The sequence below is a fragment of the Nilaparvata lugens genome, chromosome 1 (assembly GCF_014356525.2).
Source record: "Nilaparvata lugens isolate BPH chromosome 1, ASM1435652v1, whole genome shotgun sequence".
Taxonomy (NCBI): Eukaryota; Metazoa; Arthropoda; class Insecta; order Hemiptera; family Delphacidae; genus Nilaparvata; species Nilaparvata lugens.
Window position 1 is genome coordinate 84,084,374 of NC_052504.1, and position 24,661 is coordinate 84,109,034.

A 24,661-nucleotide genomic window follows, 5' to 3' on the forward strand; every position below is an offset into this window, starting at 1 on the left:
ATGAGCGTTCTGTAAATCTTCATTTTCATTTTTACTTTCCTTGCCCTATTGCCATAGGTAAGGAAAGTATTGCTTTCCAAAAAAATTAAGGTACCCTGATTTCAAGTTTTCTATACGTTTCAAGTCCCCCTGAGTCCAAAAACATGATTTTACTAAATTACTAGGCGGATAATTACTAAAAAACCATGTTTTTCTCGAAAACGGCTCTAACGATTTTCTTCAAATTCATACCATGGATAGTTATTTATAAGCCCTATCAACTGGCATGAGTCTCATTTCTGGGAAAATTTCAGGAGCTCTGTAATATTCTTGAGAAAAATGGCGGATAATGACGAAAAAACCATGTTTTTCACGGTTTTCTCGAAAACGGCTCTAACGATTTTCTTCAAATTTATATCATAGATAGCTATCTATAAGCCCTATCAACTGGCATGAGTCTCATTTCTGGGAAAATTTCAGGAGCTCCGTAATATTATTGAGAAAAATGGCGGATAATGACTAAAAACCATGTTTTTCACGATTTTCTCAAAAACGGCTCTAACGATTTTTTTCAAATTCATACCCTGTATAGTTATTTATCAGATCTATCAACTGGCATGAGTCTTTTTCCTGGGAAACTAATGGGGGGTCCACCCTATCCTTGAGAAATGGACTTTGTAACCCCATCTCGTGCATGAGGTAGGTAGGTAGGTAGAGCAGTTTATAAAAAGTACACAGTCATAGTCAAGATATTTCATCTGTAGAACAGCTGTTTTGACGACTTTAAAAAAAAATTATCTAATTACACAATTTACACGAAGGAAAAAGTACTCTGAAGACAATAATTATATATACACATATACAGTAGTCTGATCGTAGTTGCAAATAATATGTTGCCGCCAATAATTGTCATGATGTTATTCTCCTAAATTATTCTCGTTTGAGAATGAGGCTTACAGTTCATTGAGCAAGGAAAGTTGTGTGAGTGTACCACACCAGATTTTTGTGTTTCTAACTCCTTCAATCATATTTTGCATATCACTATAGGACCCCTCTATAGGATATATATTATATTATTCAGTCATTTATCCTAAACGATTCCGATAACAATTATGTGTAATAGGCCGATTGAATAAAAACTAGCAAGTGCTAATTCTAAGGGCCGGTTTCTGAGCTCGGGATTTAGCTAAGTTCTAGACTTTAAACAGCTGGAGTCAGAAAACTGGCTTTCCGAAACGAGGCGTAGTCGCAGTCCACGTTTTAATTAAACTTCGAAAAACTAGAAAATTGAACACAAAATAAAATAAAGTGAAAGTAGTGTAAAGTTTCAGCTATTTTGAATTATTTAGGAGTGTTTCATTACGTCAAGGAAAAACGTTGACATATTATAGAAATGATAAAATAAAGATTACCTATCATAAAAACTACGACTACGCCCCGTTTCGGAAAGCCAATTAATTTTCTGACTCCAGCTGTTTAAAGTCTAGAACTTAGCTAAATCCCGAGCTCAGAAACCGGCCTTAAGTCATTTTCAAGCAAATGCTAGGATTCGAGTAAGCTGTATAATGTAATGCTGCTAGAACTAATGACAAGCTGCTAGTTACTAGATTCTAGTTCTCATTCAATCGAACCAATCCAATTATATTAAGCGAGCAATTTCTGTATTTCTATGTATTTATTTATATCTGGTTATTTATGTTCAACGGATCTCGAAAACGGCTCTAACGATTTTCACAAAATTTGGAACATAAAAACTCGATTGCACTAGGTCTCATCCTTGGGAAAACTCGCTGAACGATATTAAAAGGATAATTCATCCTTGGTTGAAACAGCTGAGACTTTCGTCGTCTGTGGATAAAAAGTGAGCGAGTGATTCTGTGGAAAATCAAAATATCGCATCTCCAAAATTCATAAGCTGACGTATAGCCAGCTGTAAAATATAAAAACGATAATTTTAGAGAATTGTGTTCTGTTTATCAATAAATAAAAATAACGAGCGAAGCTCCGTGCTCCGATATTGTTTGTTACATGATGAATTATTCAGAAACTTCCTCTATAGGCCGTTTGCACAGTGACAGTTTAAACTAAATTTCATTTTAAACTGGATTAAATCCATATCAAGTCTAGTTTGTTATAATTTGTTTCATTCTGAGTTTAAACCACCAGCTGATTATATCGAGTTCAAGCTTTGGCTGTGCAAACGGTCCTAAAAATCTCTGCAGCACCTAAAAACTCGTTTCAGTTTCTCTTAACAAATCCTCCATACTTCAGGCATCACTTTTTCGAGCAACGTTTGTGATCAAACTTTGTTATCATCAATGATCCATCCCAATCTCCCTATTAATCCTACGAGGATAATAACAATTACGTTTAAGTAATCGAACAAGGATATTTTTATTCAATCAATGTTGACAGTTGGGAAAGAACCTCGAAGCTTCTTACAAAACCAACGAAAACTTTTTGTATTTTGTTTCGTACTGAACAGTTAGAATTCTAAAATTTCTTAAGAAATCTAATCAGTTAGAATTCCGAAGGCTGTGCAAAGGCTAAAAATAAACTTTCTACTCGTGATATTTTTCAAAGTTTTTCGATTTGTCGAGCTATCAAAATGAAAAATTTTTTTCTGATCATTACTTTTTGAGATATGAGCGCCTAAAGATTAAATTTTTTGGGACAGAACATTTCAAATTCGGTAAGAGATAAATCCATGAGATTTAGAGGATAGATTCTTCATGGTATTGTTGATCTAGTAAAACAAAAATTTTCTGAAAATATCAATTTTTAAGATAGTTATTCAATTTACTAGAAATAACATTTAGTTGTGTTATTTTTGGTAAATTGAATAACTTTTTTCAAAAATTGATATTTTCAGAAAATTTTTGTTTTACTAGATCAACAATACCATGAAGAATCCATCCTCTGAATCTCATGGATTTATATCTTACCGAATTTGAAATATTCTGTCCCAAAAATTCAAACTTCAGGCGCTCATATCTCAAAAAGTAATGATCGGGAAAAAATTTTTCCTAGAAAACTCTTTCATTTTGATAGCTTGATGATATACAAATCGAAAAACTTTGAAAAATATCACGAGTAAAAAGTTTATTTTTAGCCTTTGCACAGCCATAAATCTCTTAAGAAATCTAATCAGTTAGAATCCTATGATTTCTTGAGAAATATGGAATTTCTAAGGTGTTTGTTTGTGGTTTGTTGTACAATTAGATAGCAGTGTGGAAGTGATAGGGCGTTACAATTCCACTCAGCTGCTGCCACCATGGGACATAATTTGCTTATTGGCGGTGAATGCACTTAATTAATGGCAGACTACACCCCGTGATTATCCGCGACTAAGCTCGGTTCCTCCGGCTGCGTCTTCTCATTGGCTTCCAATCAACCCTCTATAATCCCCATTTCAATGCTAGCTAGATTGCGCGTGAATAGTCAACGTCTCAAAGTCTCAACACTCATTCTTCAGAGGTTGTATAATATGAAAGTACGATCACTGGTGTCATGATTATTATTATTATTTTTATGCATCATAGATAAAATAATACTATAGTAATAATAATAATGTCGAGTGACCTGGCTGGCTCAGGTCTGGTGTCAGAGTTTTCAGGTCGCAACTGATCAATTTCAGGACCTCTGACATGACCTAACGACTGCTTTTTAGGCAGCCGGGACCGACAGCTTAACTTGTCCATCCGAAACACGGGAGTGGCCCGAGATAAATATCTTGCCCGGGCTGGGATTTGAACCCGGGCCTCTGAATCATAAAGCCAGCATCTGATCCACTCGACTACGGCAGTGGAGAAAGATACCAGAACAACGTTGCCGATCCTCACTGTTTTGTCAATGCCTTCTATAGACGGTAGCTGATACAGGTTTATTGATTTAATATTAACTGTTTATTCTCGTTTGAAATAATCAATTATATTTTATTAAGCAATAAATTATATTTTTCAATAATCTCATAATGAATTTTCGTGATTAAGATGAAATATTTTTCAATTATTTATTAATTCTACATATTAAGATCGATCTGGCAACAGAGCAAAGCGAGAAATATAAAACTTTTTGTGTAGTTGATATTGTGGTAATTATTCATATTGAATGAAAAAGACTAAGAAATTGTCAAAAACCACAGATTTATTGATTCTTAGAAATATCAATCTTCAAAATATCAGTTTCCAAGTATCAATAAATCAGTGGTTTTTGACAATTTCTTAGTCTTTTTCATTCAAAATATAAGCTTAGCCGAGCAAAGCTAAAGATAGCGCTATAAGCATTGTTGTATGATAGACAAGGATAGCAATACCATTGCTAATCAAACACTGCAATTATAACTTGTAACTCACTATAGTAATGATAGTAACAATATAGTAATAATTACAATTATTGTGATCTCTGCTGTCATGCAGTTAATTTCAATAACTGCTTTTAGAAAGTTGAGATTGTAGCAGATAGGCGCGGTTCCCGATTTATGGAGACGATATGATAAGCAACCAGATCCAGAGTCCAGACTGACACCTATCATCCAATGCAAAGCTATTGTAGTGAAATGTATCGATATAAGAAATATCAATATAATATAGATATAAGAAATATATCGATATAAAAAAATCAATACGATAAAGATTCCGATTCAAATTCAACACAGATAGCAATGTAACAATGTTACGTAACAAGGCCGGTAATGATAATTTACTGCATAAGTATGATTGTTTCTGCCCGAAACGTAGTTGAGAATTATCATACGAATGCGGTAAATACGTTACCGTACAAATTACGTACAATATTTTTTGTCATACTTATCTGAGAAAGAATAATATTGCTGAGAAACAGAAACCATTACCTGCTGCTGCTCTAGCTACTTCAATCTATTAACATGACCTAGCCCGTAGCGCCTAGTTCATAACAGACAGACTCTTCGAGCTCAAATAAAATAATAAAGGCCTAAATTATAAGATTTCAGATGAGTTCTTATAACTTGAAACTCCTTAAATGAGTTCTTCAATTATTTGAGTCAGTATATTAATTACTCAGATGCTATTAGGACTCAGTAGAGTCCTAACATACTCGACTGTAAAGAGAACATATTATCTCTTTACAGTATAGAATGCTGTAATGAAAATCACATGTTTTCTTGTTCTGCAAACAGCTGTTTACCGGCTTGATTTAATGCATGGAAAACAGCTGCAATTGGGTAAGTATGACATAAATGATCTAATACTCACGGGCACAATCTAGAGATCGAGATACTATTGTTGAAAAAGTTGCTCATGTCCCATCGCTCACTCCAGTGGAAATAGCTCTTTAATTTATTCACCTTGGGAAGAAGTAAACTGAGCTTTCAAGTGTTATTTTGAATACTTTTGTTACAATATTCTATTGAAGCATCATTTACAAGCTCTATCCTAATGAATCTATCGTGTCATGTGATCAATTATTTATTTATTCGTGGACAGAATCACAAATCATATAAATATGATTAGGAAAGAACAACAGGCTTGGCCCAAATCCATCCCATTCCCAAATTTTGATTAATTAATAAAATGTCCAAAAAATAGGTTATGTTTCTACTGTAAAACGTTCAAGTTTAATTCTAGTCCAAATATATATATAGGCTAAACATTTTGAATTTAGAGAAATTATAACACCAAACTATATTTAAATATAACACTTAATTATCACTTCATATTATTGTTTTATTAGTAGTATATTTGTTCTTATATTCCAATTACAATGATAGAAATGCAAGTTGTGAAATGTTCATTCTCATAGAACTCTGTTCAGAGGTTCTTTGTTCAATTTCAGTCGATAAAGAACGCCTAGGAAAAGCTCTATACAAAGTGAATCAGTGAAGCAACGTTACCTCACGTTTAACGAATCGTGTATTACAATGTGTTTCAGCGCCATATCCTTTTCCTACTAGAAAATCACTGCATAATGCTGTAAGAAAGTTCAAATTGCGCCAGTCGTGCAAGTTGAGCAGTAAACTAAACTACCGACTGTTATTCTGTTTAGTTTTACGCTCATTTTACTCTTTGTAAACTGAGAAAAGTTAGCTCTATATCCACTGCTCCTTTTCATTTATTTCACTATTCAATACATTCAATTCTATTCTTTCCTCAATGTACTGGAAAAACTGCGAATTTCTGTTGATGTGATGTTGATCTGTGTTTATTCAACAGTTTTCAATACAAGCTTTCATCATATCCAATTCAACGACTAGTTGATTGGACTGGGAATATACTAAAGTAAACATGAAAAAATATTTTCTCAAATATGATGATATAATCATTTTACGCATGCATCAATTATGTGTCAATTATTCTTCTACTAAAATTAAATTGATGTTTATATTTAATTAATTAGTATAATGCTAGATTCTCTCCCATCCTCCCAATTTGAATTACTTACTCTATTTGTAGTCTACTCTAATACAATTCATAAGTTTGTGGGGTTGGCAATAAATTGTATCTATTACTTAAGCTTGACTTATACAGAGTGGGTGAAAAGTCCGAGAACGGCTTAATATCTCATACACAAAAGTAATTTGACAGAGGGTGTGATTGGGGATCCTACTCAAATTGAAAATACTACTTTACTATGACTTCAAAAATCTGGTCCGCCATCTTGGATCCGCCATATACAATGCAACTTATTTTTTTTAAATAGGAAGTTTGTCATACGATACATGAATTCCAGAATTTCAAGAGAAAATGAATGGTGAAAACCGCACATCGATATCTCAAACATTTTTTCTTAAAATTCCGTATCGAATTCATGTATTGAATGACCACCTTGATTTCGTATGGAAATCATGTATCGCATGTCCACCTTCCTATTTAAAAAATAAAGTTGCATTCAATATGGCGGACCAGATTTTTGAAGTCATAGTAAAGTAGTATTTTTAATTTGAGTAAGATCCCCAATCATACCCATCATCAAATTACCTTTTTATGTATGAGATATTAAGCCGTTCTCGGACTTTTCACCCTCCCTGTATATTTTGTATCCAAGGTGCCTTGATACACACTTCTATTATCAAAAGTGCATCAGGCCTATTTTGAGATTGAGTCCTTTGAAGGAACTCCTTAGAAAGGCCAATTCTTATGTGTTGGAATACCCCTGAGTGGAAATTTTCTCGTTAGTAAAGCGTACACTCTTTGCGATTTTTGTATTATTCAATATATATGGTAGAATACATTGTAGTGGGGTGTTTTGAGGGCACTAATGTGCCCTCCAGTTAGGAGCGGGTTAGCCGTTGTAGGGATTGAGTGCACTCTGGAGACTTATTTTGTTCAATGCTGCCTCAGGCTGGCCTTTCCTCTCTCTCTCTCTCTCTTTTCCCGGTCGGGATCAGTCGCTGGATAATCTTCCTTCCTCGTTTCCGCCAACCAATAAACGAACCGAACACACGTTCTCCAATGAAGATTGGACTTGGTCGGCTGAAAAAAATAAATAACCCTCGACCCTCAAAATTGTATTAAGTCGTAGTTTCACTTGTGGCCCTCGCTTGTTTCTTTCTTCTTCCTCCTCCAATTTCTAGTGAAACTCTTTCTCTTCTTTTTTGTTGCTGTGCTTTCATCAACTTTTTTAAAGGAAGTGTTGAGTTGCAGGATTGGTTTCCTGATTCTATAATAGTTGGTATGTTATGATTAGATTGTAGTTGTTTCAATTCATCAGCAACTCAAGAAAATTGACTTCAAGAAAATTGTGAGTACATCTCTGAAATAGGAAATCTCTGTTGCAAGATAAGAACTAAGCCTTTTCTGGTCCTATTTACATGCAGACGTATCTGAAACCGTGCCGCAAAACCACTATAATTTTGTTAAAGAGTTTGTTATCTGATCGTTGTTTGAGAAATTCATTAAAGTCTACTGGTTTCTCATATTTATATCATTTTCAATTTAGTTTTATCATTTTGTACCCAATTCACACGGTGTGACTGTTTCGTAACTACAGTTGCAAACCAGTTGCGTCTGAAACTTATTTGAACTGAAACAAAATATCAGTCTGTACACAGGTGTAATGGCAAAGAGGTTTCTGGAAATCCGTTGCATCTATTTTGGCAAAGGGCTTTTTGTAAATCTTTTTCTCTATTTCATATCTCATGTTATGCTATTTGTAATATCGCTTATAAACAACCTCAGTGATTATATTTAGTTTCTTGAAATTCTTTTAATATTCAGCAATTACAGTGTTGTTAAGTTTCCATATTTAAATTAGTTTCGGTTAGAATAGAATAAAAGATGCTTTTTTGAACGAACTGAACGTTTTTTATAATTGAACGTTACAGAATTATTCAAATTGCTCCTTTGTAGCTGTATAGCCTTTTAGAAATACTTAATAAATTCCCTTGCAGTACTTTGTAAAAGCTTGGAATTTATCGAATTAATTTCCGTTGAACACTCTTTTTCTCTCTTTATTGATAAAAATCTAGGGCATCCTTTTTACTCTGCTGTTTAAAATTCAAAGCAAGCAGTGGTATAGCTTCACAGTATCCCACAGAAGAGCTGTACTATTTGACGCTCAAACATAGTTTGCATGGACTCTCTCGTTTGCAATTTCCGTAACCAATTTCAAACTAAATCAAAGCTCTGTCAACATTTTGCGTCAACTTGAGTATCTAGCTAACTAAAAACGAACATGAGTTAGCTGTGAAATTCAGGTTGATAGTATTAGTATTGAATCTGATAATATTTAATTTTAATGTCCAGTCAATTGACTGTAGCGACGAATAAACTATACTTAACTAATCACAGCTCGATTATAAATAAATAAATTTTTATTGTCATTAAGCAACATTGGCAATAAACAAAGTCAAAACTATACTAACTTTATGCAAGTCAGAAGGTTATAAGTTAATGTAATTGAAAGTATATACGATATACATATATAAACACATAAACATAACTACATCTAAAGTAAGCCCAGAAGAATTCAAATATTCATCACTATACAAACAACAGTACAATAAATATAATGGATTAGTCTCGAAATAGCGTTCAGAAGAAAGATCTTGAGAATCACGGCGTTATATAGGCAACTTTCTTTACACGGCCCTCTTCTCTTTACTGCTACACTGTCATCTTTTCTATTCTCTCACAATATCATCCTAGTTGACACTATACATTAATTTCTAGAAGCACTGTTTCATGCAAATATATTAAGAAAAATCGTAATAAATTACGTTATTTGCGTGTATAGAAACTAAATGATTCGTTCCAGGATTTTTCAAATCAACATCACAAGAAAAGGAATGATTGATTGATTTAGAGAACACAATACTTTGTATAAGAATGTGTGTATAAAAATGTAATCATTATATAATAATTGATCTTGAATATTCATGAGAGTACCTATCGATATTCATATATACATTGTATTTTTTCAATGATGTATGTTATAGATAAGACTTATTTTAGGCAACGGTAAGGGCCAATCCATGAGAAGCGTTTTTTCAGGCGTTTTCAGACGGCGCTTTATAGTCGGCAGGGCAGGAAGCTCTCTGATTGGCTGATTATCAGCTGATTTGGTTGGCGTTTGGGTAAGTTTCCTGCCTTGTCGACTTTAAAAACACCGTCTGAAAAAGTCTAAAAAACGCTTGTATGGCTTGGCCCTAATAGCGATTTGAAAAACAGATTGTCCGTTTTTTACTTAGAATTGCTTCTCAAAACATGAAAATTTAACACCCCACCACTCACCAGTATTTTCACTCGTCATTATCTCCCCCAATAGGTGGTAAGCATGATAAAATATAAGAGTAAACAAATTTAAAGACTAAATGGAACACTTACGTAAGATTAAGCGCTGGATGCGAAAGTTTGGTTGTCAAAGAGAATTTTTAGCGTTTCTACTCAGCTTCTTCTCGATCTTTTGATTACGTCAAGCATCTCTCTCGCCGTCATCACAACATTATTACGATGTTACAATGGAGAAGTGGAGATCTCTCTCGGTCTTATCACGCTTTATTAGTTACATCCAACTGTCATCCCATCCACCATTCCCGATACAGCAAAGTAGCTTTCCGGTTGTCATGGATACCAGAAAGTTGCCGAAGCTGCAGAAAGCGCCGTTGTCGTCTATATTTTAATGACGCTGTTTGTTTCGAAAACCGAGGCTAAAGGAATCCAGTATTGGAAATTGTAACGTTTTGATAACACAGAACAATTCCTTCACAGAACAACTCCTGTGTGCCCTTCCACATTCTGTACTGTTTTACCACTAGAACCAAAATTATTTATTCGATTGCAGTTAAGGTGAGACCATATTAGGCGTTTTTTCAGTTTCTTCCAACCCAATCGGCCAATCGGAGATCTTCCTGCCCTGCCTACTCTAAACGCTTACTCGGCAAAATCACATACCTTAAAAAATCATCTCACTGTCATTAATGATTCTGAAAACATGGATATTGTGTGGTTGATCAATTGTTTTATGTGTATTGTTAATAATGTTGAAGCAATAAGCTATCGATACGTTAAGTTGAGAGCCATTCGCCTGCTACTCTCATTGTAAGGGTGACCACTTTTAGAGCCAATACCATTTACGAGTTTCAAAATTGCGCTTCAAAAAATGGTTCGTAACACATCTAAATCTGTAGATCCACTCATCTTTCACATCATCATCATCATCATCATCATCATCATCATCATCATCATCATTTTCATCACCCACGTCTTGGGCCTAGAGCTCATGTAGGCATCATCCACAGCAAAAAAAAGAAGATGGAAATTACTGAGATATTGCAATTATTCAAATGCTTATGAATTGATTATTATTATTAAACGAAAATCCAAATTAAATAATATTTTTAAAATGCTATTTGTAATTCGGGGTGAATTACAGCATTCAATTTGGATCTTCTTTTAATAATAATAATAATAAAAAAGAAGAATTATTGAGAACATAGTTGTAATTTTACCTTGCATTTTTATTAAATGTGGGAATATCTGTATCATTATTGAAGTTCTACCCTACTAAGCGAGCACTGAAGGAAAGCTAAGTTACGTATGTACTAATCATTAACGAGCCTACAACTTGCCAAGATCAAATACCCATACAATATAGAATACAGTAATCATAAAACCAAATGATTTTGACAGAAACCTTTCAAAATATCTTATTAAATGATGGTATAAGTATTGAACATTGCCTTGAGTTTGTATTTTTTTCAATTTGTAATCATTCTATGGCCGCAAACATAGAAATTGAACTTATTTAACGGAAATATCAGCAACCATATAGTACAGAGAAAATTATTTATTCCTGTCGTACTAATTGGTGCCTATCATACTAATCCCATTCTTGTTACAGTTTTTAATTACATTATATAAATTTATCGTACCATAGACTATTCCGAATTTCAATGTATCACATCCATTCAATATTACAACTCATTATATTAACAGTTATTTAATATCAGGAGTTTTTCAAGTAAATTACATTCAATGATGGAAAATATTCAATCCACGTACATTACATTATAAATATTAAGAGCAACCATGTAAACAGGAATTCATGTATCATAAATGAATCTCATACATGTACGAGTACACACTGTTTCGCAGTTAATTAATTTGGAATATGTGGAGAGGCTCGACAATTTCACTTTCACTACTCTACCAATACTACTAGTGTGGAATCTGATCGTAGCACTCACACACGCCCGCCCACACGAGGGATGGTAGGGTGTAGTGGGAGAGGGGGTGCTCAGTGCATTGCATCGCATCGGCGGTGTCGGCTATTGATCTAGGGGGCCGCGGCACGATTCGGGCGTTGTCGGGCCCCGCGCGCGCGATTCAGGAGGCTGTGTTTTGTCGCTTGTCGCCTCCTCCTTCGACTTTATCCTCTTAGCGAATAATTACTTGGATCAGACTAGCGATGACGACAAGACATGCCTGACACATCTCTTATCACACTCTTATCATCTCTTTGTGGCTGCTCCTCCACTCCTCCCCACTACACCACCTCCTCCCCTATCAGTTTCTTTCCTCTATCAGTTTCCCCTACACTTTTTCCTTCATTTCTGCCGTAAAATCAAGACCGTTTAACGACTTCCCCCACCCCGTCCACACACTCTCTCTCCTCACAATAACAATTTGCATACGGATGACTCTCTTCCTGCTTTTTAATTGAAATTTCTTTGTGCCGGCAGCTTCCTTTTTGCAGTAGTTAATTAATGTAGACGCTGGTCGGGCAGAGTTGGCTTCCTCAATTTATCTCAACTTCAAAGCTTTTGATTAGTCGGAACAAAATGCCGCCGACGCCGCCTTTTGAACTTGATTCGTCCCCTCAAACAATTGACTATTGGTTGTTTATTTTTAAAGCTCGGAGTTTGCCCAATTATAGTAATGTTCTCAGTTTCACGAGCGGAAATATTTATGAAAATTTTTACCTTGTGCAGTGATTCAATTCATCCGTGATTACGGTATTATTTCAAACAACTTTCCTTATTTCTCAAAATAGATTTATTACTGTATCATCTCAATTTATTTCTGAATCACACTGTTGATGAACCTGTATTCACTTCTTGTTATCTGTAGAAAAATGTATCTCATGACTCTTATGCTGGAGCCTAGTGAATTATCCAATGTCCATCAAAAAATAACAATTTTGTTATAACCAAATAACAAATTTGGCTTATTAGTGGCTAATTTATCAAGCTGATCTTAAAGCACATATTTTTAATTGAATTGTCCAAGTCGACAAGTATTAGCAAGTGCATATCGCAGCTACATGCAAAAGAATGCATATGATTTTAAGATAAAGGCACATGGTAATGATTCGTGCCATAAATCTAGAATATAAAGTTTAGCCTGTGATATTTTACTGATTTCAATTATTGTTCTATTTTTATATTATATTTTTTTTATCGCTCTTTATATATTTCTTGCCTCGATTTATTTTTTGCATTATTTGTGTAATATATGTATGAAACGTTCATGGTGTGCAATTTATTTTTTTTATTCCTCAACACTATAGTATAAGTATCATTTTTCTATATATTTATTATTTTTTGAATTACAAGAGTTATAGGAGAAGCCCATATCTAGGCCTAGCAAGATTTTTTAAGACTGAATACTATTAGAAAACCACGACCTAATTATATCAAATCTCATGCTTTACCGACTGATGCCAAGCAGGAGGCTAATCGTTATTTAAATATAAATAATAACGTGACACCATGTAAACAGGAATTCATGTATCATAAATGAATCTCATACATGTACGAGTACACACTGTTTCGCAGTTAATTAATTTGGAATATGTGGAGAGGCTCGACAATTTCACTTTCACTACTCTACCAATACTACTAGTGTGGAATCTGATCGTAGCACTCACACACGCCCGCCCACACGAGGGATGGTAGGGTGTAGTGGGAGAGGGGGTGCTCAGTGCATTGCATCGCATCGGCGGTGTCGGCTATTGATCTAGGGGGCCGCGGCACGATTCGGGCGTTGTCGGGCCCCGCGCGCGCGATTCAGGAGGCTGTGTTTTGTCGCCTGTCGCCTCCTCCTTCGACTTTATCCTCTTAGCGAATAATTACTTGGATCAGACTAGCGATGACGACAAGACATGCCTGACACATCTCTTATCACACTCTTATCATCTCTTTGTGGCTGCTCCTCCACTCCTCCTCCTCCTCCTCACACCACCTCCTCTTCTATCAGTTTCTTTCCTCTATCAGTTTCCCCTACACTTTTTCCTTCATTTCTGCCGTAAAATCAAGACCGTTTAACGACTTCCCCCACCCCGTCCACACACTCTCTCTCCTCACAATAACAATTTGCATACGGATGACTCTCTTCCTGGTTTTTAATTGAAATTTCTTTGTGCCGGCAGCTTCCTTCTTGCAGTAGTTAATTAATGTAGACGCCGGTTGGGCAGAGTTGGCTTCCTCAATTTATCTCAACTTCAAAGCTTTTGATTAGTCGGAACAAAATGCCGCCGACGCCGCCTTTTGAACTTGATTCGTCCCCTCAAACAATTGACTATTGGTTGTTTATTTGTAAAGCTCGGAGTTTGCTCAATTATAGTAATGTTCTCAGTATCACGAGCGGAAATATTTATGAAAATTTTTACCTTGTGCAGTAATTCAATTCATCCGTGAATACGGTATTATATCAAACGACTTTCTTTATTTCTCAAAATAGATTTATTACTGTATCATCTCAATTTATTTCTGAATCACACTGTTGATAAACTTGTATTCACTTCTTGTTGTCTGTAGGAAAATGTATCTCATGACTCTTATGCTGGAGCCTAGTGAATTATCCAATGTCCATCAAAAAATAACAATTTTGTTATAACCAAATAACAAATTTGGCTAGAGTAGTGTTTGTTGACCTTCTCCATAGTAAATCACCGTATGTCGATTTTGGCTTGAGTGTTGATGCTGAAGGGATAAGGATACGAGAGCAGCCAAATAAATTTGAATGTAAAACAGTAGACAAGGCACAAATGCGATGCTGCGAAATTCTATTCAAACTTGTTTCTTTCTCTATATAATAACAATCTTCTTAAATGTATGTATGTATTCAGGGCTACTAATTTTTATATTTATAAAATTATATCATAGTACCCATTTTTGAAAAGTTTTTAATATAAAATAACATATTAGGAACACAACTTGAAACTACTAGTTTCAATGTTTCACATCATCTTCAACCCCAAGATGATGTGAAACATCGAAACGAATAGTTTTAATTTGTGTTTTCAATCTGTTATTTTATTTTAAAATATTTTCAAAAAAAAGGGTACTATGATGTTTTTTTTTTCATAAATAACAATCTTGTAGCTTCATCATGCTTGCGTAGGTGCGATTGCAATTCCTAATGAAAACACTTGGATTCATATTTACATCTGGACCTCTCTTCAGTTATATGATATTTGTGAGTGTTGTTGATCATCCAATTCGGTGCAATTTCGTATAATTTAAATGAAAATTATTGAAGTGAATGATGAAATTATTTATATAATAGAATATGATAGTCTTTGGTTCTCCCTTTGGACTGTTCTTCTTAATTTTACAGCACAATATCAATTGAAAATCAAACAAATTCACGATCCGGCCGGGATACACACAGAGTGATTTGCAGATCATATAGTTTTCTATATCTATATCTTAGATAGCGATCTAAGGATATTGTGGCTGGGCCCTAATAGACTTCACAGTCCATGGAGCATCTCAAGTTCTGCTCTAGGTATTGATGTTGTCCCTTCTCAAGAAAAAATGAAGATGACGAGAGAAATTTTAGCCGGAGGTTGGGATTAGAAGGTTGAGAGAAAAGTGAAAAAGCAGTGTGCCATAAATATTAATGAGCGCCAGTACAGAATTCAATTAGCACCTTTTTGTGTGCGCTATGTATGTGTTTGTGTGTTTGTGTGTTTGTGTGTGTTGTCTGAGTCCTCAGTGTATTGGGAGGCTGGAGGCGTGTGTGTGTTTTGAAAATGTATGTGTATTTGTATTTATACGTCCTTGCAGGACTGATAAGCCTGATTCAGGGTCGATGAAATATATATGAGGTCGATGGGTTTGGTTGGGGGTGAAGTGGAGGTGGGAAGGGGGGGGGATTTAAAACTGTCGGATTATCTCGCGCTCCCCACGCTTTGAACGGAAACATACTTTATGAATAATAACACGTTGGTAGGAGTAGGGAAGAGTGAACCCGCTTACAACCCGACGGCCTGACTGACTCCTGGTGTGGAATTTGTTGCCTGCTTCGTCTCTCTTCCCGTGAACCTAATCGCCAATACTGTTTCCTGCCTCGATTGTTTCCTCAAGTTGGCTTTTCCATTTAGGCTCTCCCAAGTTTCCCAACCAGTTGCTAAGGCCTTTCCATTTAGATTTCGCCAACTTTCCTAACCAGTCTGAACGCCACGTTAAACCCAAGATATCTCATTTGAGTAGGGTATTTGTATTCATTTGGCGCGTATTTTCACGTCGCTAAACTGTGATTCGATTTGGGGAGAAATAGATTGCTGAATTGGGATGTTATTAGAAAGTATACGAGGTTGTCAACGGCACGCATACGCATACATAACTTTGATTACGTGTTTATTGCAATGTCTGCTATTGCGACACTGTTTTTATTTGCAATTCCTTGTTTCACCTCTACAACTATCACTAGACTTGATTCATTCGACTTGATATCATTTCATTAATCGTTTGGAATGTGCTTCTTATGCTGAAAAAGTTGAACGTTAATCAGGGAAAATTGTGACCACACAAGAGAGTACTCGTACATCGTTCTGAACAACGTTCGTGAAATTGCGACATTTGGTTACCCATAAAGATTCAGATATTATGTTATCACCAGCTAGTAACATCTAAAGCTGCGTACACATATTCGCGCTTCCAACCAGCACCGAGCACGCTCCTCCCTCGTACCGCCCTCGTACCACCATCGAACCACAGTCGCACCGCCCACGCACCCATCATGAACGTTATGGAAGATGTTAGATCTTCTCGCGTTTCCCGGTCGAACCACTGTTGTTCCCCGGTCGATCATCAATCGCCCTGCTGGAGTGACGTTCGGTTGCGGAGCAGAGCGAAAGTCTGTACGCACCTTAAGAAAACTTATGCCCAGCGAGGATCTGAAATTTTTGTTTTATTATTTTGTTCATCAAATAAGAAAAGCTGTTTATATGAAATAAACTATTCAAATTACTCAAGATTTTTTCAGCTCGAATTTGAGTTTATACTTTGCTATTTATTTTTTGATAAGGAGCCTTCGGATTCACGAGAGCACGCTTACTAGAATATCTTGAGTAAACATATTGAACAAACAGATATTTGTTAAACTTTCCAGAGCATTTCACATCATCTTATACATTCTAGTGAAAATCAGAGAATCCTGACTCTATAGTCCATTTTTCCGTTACAGCGCACCCCATTGTTCTATCTGATTCAACCCTGTAAAATCCGCTGCCTCAAAAAAATCCTTGTGAAAGATATTATGTTGATTTACATATCTCGTCGTGAACGGTTTGGTAATATTCAGTACAAGCACTGTGGAGTAGGTTCATATCAACTAATGGACTTTCAAAAAGGCCAATTCAGTTGACTGGTTTTTTATGGAATGAATCACGCCAAGAAACGTTTTCAATTTCGTTCAGTTACGCTTTGGAATTCTTGAATAACGTGACGCTGTATGTGTATGCTCATGTGAAAACGAGTCGGTCTTTGTTGACTGAACCCTCGCACCCCTCCCCCCACCACCACACTAGGGTAGTTGCTCCAACTGTTGAGCTCGGCTCGAATCAGTTTTATTCAGAACTTTCCATCCCTGCAACTGGAACCACCCTTATCAGGCTCGCTTCCTCCCGAATCCAATGTCATTGACGCTTAAAGTCTACCAACAACTCTGCAATCTTTCCCGTCGTCATTATTATTTATTGTTTATTGACTCGAGCGGAATATTCAAACTAGTAATTGAACTCGTGCTATCTGAAAATTGAATATTGATTTCAATTTTATAGTACTGAATCTATTGAGTACAAGATAAATAAAAGGTACTGTACTTGGTAGCTTAGCGTAGTGAGTATGAATCTATTGGCAATTTTCTGAAGTAATAAATGAATGAATAAATAATGTGGATAATTTTTTAGAATAATCGTAAAATCAAAATTTACTGACAATATTCATATGAATAAACAGGTCGTTCATTGACTTTCCAGGAAACAAATTATCTATGAATGGTGTATATAGTAAGTAACAAGGATCGATATAAGGGAAGAATCACAGATCGGCTAGATTTCAATTTGTCCTGTACGATTATAACCTGGACGATTCTGTTCAATATGTTTCAAAGATGAAAATGGAGGTTAGGGAGGTTGGCTTTTGCTTTTAAATGGCAAATATCGGGGACCGAGCTTCGCTCTGGAGTACAAAAGCATAAACAATTTATTACGAAAAAAGAAATTATAATAAAATTCACACAGAAATGTTCTATCTAATCACAGTAAATTGAGATTAATTCCCAGAGGAATGCAAAAATTCCCCTCACAAAGGCTCAGTTGCACAAAAGCCGGTTAAATTTTAATCCTGATTAACTTCACGTGAACCAAATCAGAGAAGACCATTTGAAAAGGATGGATCTACTGGAATTAATCAGGATTGAAAATAACCCGGATTTTTTGCAACCGGCACTAAGTACCTGATTGAATGATTACAAAAGTTCAACAGCTGAGTCATAATTTTGACACAGGCCCACACACACTTGAACTCGCACACTCACTTCCATCACCAACAGACGACGGAATTATTATTATCAGCTGTTTTTCCAAGGATGAATAATAATTATCCTTTTAATGTCCTTCAGCTAGTTTTCCCAGAGATGAGACCTAGTGCAATCGAATATTCATATTATAAACCTACTATGTTCTGAATTTCGAATGAGAATCGTTAGAGCCGTTTTCGAGATCCGGTGCATTACAAACATATAAAAAGCTTAACATCTTAACATATAAACAGAAGTTGCTCGTTTTATAGTATAGGATATAGGATATGTTGTTATTATATTATTCGAAATGTTTCATAATTTTAGATAATAAACACAAAAACGAAAAGTTGAAATAAGGGATGAAATGATTGTCACCTGATATGAGTATTGGTACTCATACTACACATGCTAAAATTATATTAATATTAAAATTATGGTATTGCTACAGAAGAACTAGTTCACTTATTTAGAGTCATTTATTTCTATCTATACACAGGTACTCTAAAAAAATGCACCAAATCAAAGGGAGTTCTATGCTTGTTGAAAGTAATCTTTCTTGAGCAGCGATAGTTCATAAATAATGTATTGAAAACCAATAATATGGTTTGAAGTTGTTGTTGTGTTGAAGTGAAATTTGTTTGAGAAAGTGTATTTAGTTAATTGAGAAATATTTATTTGTATTTCAGAGGGCCGTTCAGTTTAGTGAGAAGATGCATCCACCGACAGACAGGACAGCAGTTTGCTGTGAAAATTGTCGATGTAGGCAAATTTACCTCAAGTCCTGGCCTAAGCACGTCAGGTAAGCTCCATAAGATTTCATTCTCTCATTGATAGTCTCCATTCTCATTCTCTTGTAAATCACTCATTTTACTTCCAATACAAGAATTGATAAATTCTCTACCTAAAGCTAAAATAAACTTAGTCTATCTATCTGTCAATCTATCTTTCTATAGCCAGGTATTGAATTCAGGATTCTTAGTACTGTTTGTATTGAAAGATAATCTCTCACCGTGTGAATCAAAATAATCCTTGAATATACTGATAATTCCTCTGTTGAACTCCTTGTATGTTATTGTTTAATATTTACAGTGTATGAAACACCATTCATTTTTTATCATTTGCATCCATTCGATCAAAAATTTATTTATTTTAATTCGTTTTTGAACTATTATGACGACGCTACAGTCCAATATTTTGATTAAAAACTAGTGCTCACGTGGAGCGCTATCGGATTGTCAAAATCCATTATCAACACTCAACACTCATTATTAACTCGCTGTTCGTCATGGATAGCAAAATAGATGAGCATTTATTTTAGTTTTTTTTGAGGGGTCCCTGACAATCACTAGAGGAAAATGAATAATTTGTTGCCGCTTCACACGAAGTATTAATCAAACCTACATTAATTTGACAGTCGTGTGCTTTTTAATCCAAAATTGGAAGTTTTGTTTCAATTCCCATATTTTTTTTATTATGGTTGATGCCCACATGAGCGTTTTGCTTGTGCGTGGGTAATGGAGAGTGAAAGGATGATTTGATGAGATGATCACATTTTGACAGTAGATTGCACATTTCACTTGTAAATGACATACCAATCGTGGTGCTAGACGTTGCTGAAAAATGCCATCACTCCAATAGAAGAAAAGTTATATTCTGTGTGCTGTTTTACTAATATTCTATTTGAGTACCTTCCAGATAGTATTAAAAAAGTAATCTGGTAAAAATCCTCCATTATCTGCATATTTTTAGTTATTGTTAATAATTGTGCATGATTTCTGTTGAATTGAATTGAGGTATAAAAATGTTATATAATTTGACCCTTTTCAACAGGTTAGAATAATGCTTGCAACACGATCATTACAACAACGTAAATTAAAACTAGAGACAAGATATCGTACACAATAAAAACGTTTCTATTGGAAATAACTGAAGAAGTATGAGTTGTAAATTTATATCAAATAATTTTCATAAGTTTCTTTGGTTGGGACAGCAGCTGTCAATCGCATCTTTAAGGTCTCTTCACATTACGCTATGCTATAGTGAGGTCCACGTTATAATGGCAGTGGAGAAAGATAGGAGAACAACGTTGCCGATCCTCTGTCTTATCAATGCCTTCTATAGACGGTACCTAGCTGATACAGGTTTATTGATGTAATATTAACTGTTCATTCTCTTTTTAAATAATCAATCGTATTTTATGAAGCAAGAAATTATATTTTCCTACAGATCACCTTGAAAAGTGACCATTTCTGCACTGATTGCAGGCTGCAAAGAATCACTTTTCCGCTCTAGTGCGCAAAGTATTACTTTGCGTACTCCAGATTTGCAGCATGACAAATCAAAATAGTAGGTTATATGGAGCACCAGTGCAGGAAAATAAAAATTAATTTGGTAACAATGTCTGTGGTTAGATAAGAATCATCAAATATGGCTACATATTTATGTAAAATCCCAATCTAGAAATCCAAAACAATAATAATGTTTATCTAAATCATAATTAAATAATAACTTCTCATCATTTAATAATGAATAATGTTTCTTTTCTATTGACAGTAATAATTATTTCAACTCCAAGCAATGAGAAATGTAGCAAACACACATTATGAAATTCGAAGTTTCAGGTTAAATAATTACCGTTCGAAATGCATGTCAATAAAATTAATAAAATAACATTAGAATATACTACAATAAAATATTTTCTGTTGTCTATGTTATTTTATAAATATATTTTAGTTATATTATTTTTCGGTAATTTTAGTTAACCATAAGTCTAAATATCTGAATACTTTTTCTAGCTGGATGAAACGAAGTTAGGTACGATTCTTTCCGCTAGGTTGCGCACTTGTCGGATGATCAGTCATCCCAACCAGCTGTTGGCTTGTATTTTGAATGCGAATTTTTTGTTTTATCTGTATTTTTTCTGATTCTTGAATGAATAAAAATTAGAACTTTGGCTGAGAATTTTCAACTTCAATTGGATTATTAATTTTTAAATGAATTAAGGTTGATATTAATAACAGCATCACACACACAAACATTTGATGGATTTCAGCCATCATTTTATCCATAATTACCCACTTCTCATATTCAATGGTAACTGTAGGAAAAATTTAATGTGAAATACGTGCGCAAAGTTCCTCTGCTGCACTCAAGAAGCCATTCCGTAAACGTTTCTTTCGGTGCAGCAAACTGTCACTTTGCGCACTAGTTGCACAAATAACTATTTTCAATTATTCCATAACCAATTTACATAATTAAGATGAAATATTTTTTAGTTAATTAATAATTCTATATTGTTAAAAGACGATTTGGAAACAGAGGAAAGCGAGAAAAAGATAGCGCTTATCCGTTTTGTTGAATGATAGACAAGGATAGCAATACCATTGCTAATCAAACACTGTCATTATAACGTGGACCTCACCATATCTCCCAACATTGAACGCTACATCAGCGTTCACATCTCGTAGCGTAGCGTAGCTTTAAATGATGGGAGATAGGACGGCTACGTCTTTCGAATACGTATTTCAGCGTATCATAGCGTAATGTGGAGAGTCCTTAAGGATGCGATTGATAGCTACTACTGTCCTATAGTGAGGTCCACGTTATAATGGCAGTGAAGAAAGATAGGAGAAAAACGTTGCCAAGTCTCTCCATTTTGCCACTGACTTTACACAGCTGTTACTCAATTCATCCCATTAAATTTAATCTAATAATAATTATCATTTCCTTGATAAAATAATCAATTTAATGTCAAATTGATCAAGAAAATATATTTTTTCATAATTTGATTCAGAAATTTGCTTTCATGACCGAGATCAGATTTTTATTTTTATACAAACCTGAAATGGCGGCTTATTTAAAAAGCTGTGATACAACAATCTGAATTTCAAAACAACAGAAATTGAGTTATTTGGTAGGTATTCTATTCCAATTTCCTATAAAAATAATAGAAAAATAGAAAACCTATTAAAAAATAAGTAATTTTAATGGATTAATTCTGAAATAACTTTTCAATATTATTTATACCGGTACGAGTAGGACTAACCTATACGGGTAGGCTAACTTAAGCATGGATGAAGTCTAGGATGGTTAGTTATCAACTTTTAAAATGTCATTTCAGGTATTTTAATTTGTGTTTCTCATAAGATAATGTTTAAAAATTAGTTACTGCCATTATAATGTGGACCTCACTATAACCAAAAGAAACTTATGAAAATTATTTGATATTTACAATTCATATTTCTTCAGTTATTGTCAATAGAAACGTTTTTGTATTTCAGTGTAGCATAGCGTAATGTGGAGAGACCTTGGTGTAAGAGCTCAGATACTTCATGTTTAGTGCTTTTTGGGAAACAGACATGACGTCGGGAAGTCACATGGCGGGGCTTTAGGGCGGATGCTGCAGGCAAGCAGTGGTCATTCTACCAGCTTGGCTATCTCCGTTCTATCGCCGAGCATTATCACGCAATCCAAGCCGTTTGCTGCGCAGATAGGTTCTGCGATACATGCCCATGACATGCAGCTAATATCCTCAAATGCACTCCCACAGTTCATCTTTATAGAGTCCATCTTTACTCCTACAGTAGAATCAACTTCAAGTTGTCAGCATTTGTAGAATGGGAAGCGCTGGTGTTACTTATGGGGAACTGCTGACAGTTTAAAGTGAATATACCTGTAGATTGTTGAATCGACCTGTTCTCCTAGATTCTACTTGGAAGTAGATTCTACTATAATGCGGTACACGTTAAGGTGCGTACAGACTTTCGTTCCGCTCCAAGACCGAACGTCACTCCAGCAGAGCGATTGATGATCGACCGGCGAGCAACAATGGTTCGACCGGGGAACGCGAGAAGATCTACCATCTTCCGTAACGTTCATGATCGGTGCGAGTAGAGAGCGGAGGCGGAGCGATTGCTGTGCGATGGTGGTACGTGGGCGGTACGAGGGAGGAGCGTGCTCGGTGCGGGTTGGAAGCACGAGTAGGTTCTGCGATACATGTCCATGACATGCAGCTAATATCCTCAAATGCACTCCCACAGTTTATCTTTATAGAGTCCATCTTTACTCCTACAGTAGAATCAACTTCAAGTTGTCAGCATTTGTAGAATGGGAAGCGCTGGTGTTACTTATGGGGAACTGCTGACAGTTTAAAGTGAATATACCTGTAGATTGTTGAATCGACCTGTTCTCCTAGATTCTACTTGGAAGTAGATTCTACTATAATGCGGTACACGTTAAGGTGCGTACAGACTTTCGTTCCGCTCCGCAACCGAACGTCACTCCAGCAGAGCGATTGATGATCGACCGGCGAGCAACAATGGTTCGACCGGGGAACGCGAGAAGATCTACCATCTTCCGTAACGTTCATGATCGGTGCGAGTAGAGAGCGGAGGCGGAGCGATTGCTGTGCGATGGTGGTACGTGGGCGGTACGAGGGAGGAGCGTGCTCGGTGCGGGTTGGAAGCACGAGTATGTGTACGCAGCTTAATAATGGCAGTGTTTGATTGGCAATGGTATTGCTGTTCTTGTCTATCATTCAACAAAGCGGATAGCGCTATTTCTTTCTCGCTTTGCTCTGTTGCCAGATCGTATTTTAACAATGTTGAGTTGATAATTAATTAACAAAATATGTCATCTTAATCATGAAATTATTGAAAAAATATAATTTCTTGCTTAATAAAATATAAATGATTATTTTAAAGAGAATGAACAATTAATATTACAATATCGGGGCACCGAGCTTCGCTCGTTATTTTTATTTATTGATAAACAGAACACAATTATAATTCAAAATGATCGTGTTTATATTTTACAGCTGGCTATACGTCAGCTTATGAATTTCGGGGATGCGATATTTTGATTTTCCGCAGACGCACTTTTTCATTATCCACAGACGGCTTAAGTCACAGCTGTTTTCACAAGGATGAATTATCCTTTTAATGTCGTTCAGCAAGTTTTCCCAGGGATGAGACCTAGTGCATTCGAATTTTTATATCATAAACCGACTATGTTCCAAATTTCGTGAAAATCGTTAGAGCCGTTTTCGAGATCCGTTGGACATAAATAACCATAAATAAATATAAATAACCAAATATAAAAATACAGAAATTGCTCGCTTAATATAATATGATCAATAAATCTGTATCAGCTACTGACTATAGAAGGCATTGACAAGACAGAGGATCGGAGACGTTGTTCTCGTATCTTTCTCCACTGCCATTATAACATGGACCTCCTTATAGTGTCTGTATGCAGATACTCTGTTCAAACGGAGAAATGTCAACTGTTCGTTTAAACCCCGTATGAAACACATAATGATAAATAGAACCATATCTACAACTAAACGTGGTTTAGAGTTAAACGTAGTGTTAGCATATTATGGCCCGTAGATAACTAGAATCTAGTGAGTGCATCTCCAGTTCTGTGAGAAAAGCTTGATTTTATTGCCTGGT

The 24,661-nt window shown here is 35.5% G+C and overlaps 1 protein-coding gene across 21 annotated transcripts in view; it reads left to right on the forward strand.

The window, feature by feature from the left end:
- Window positions 1-24,661, forward strand: part of LOC111058930 (peripheral plasma membrane protein CASK) — a 545,689-nt gene that overhangs the window by 59,591 nt on the left and 461,437 nt on the right. For all 21 annotated transcript variants that reach the window (XM_039445680.1, XM_039418934.1, XM_039445693.1 and 18 more), the window contains exon 2: window positions 18,896-19,008. In XM_039445680.1, the coding sequence (XP_039301614.1) occupies window positions 18,896-19,008 (113 nt within the window). The remainder of the gene's footprint in view (window positions 1-18,895; window positions 19,009-24,661) is intronic.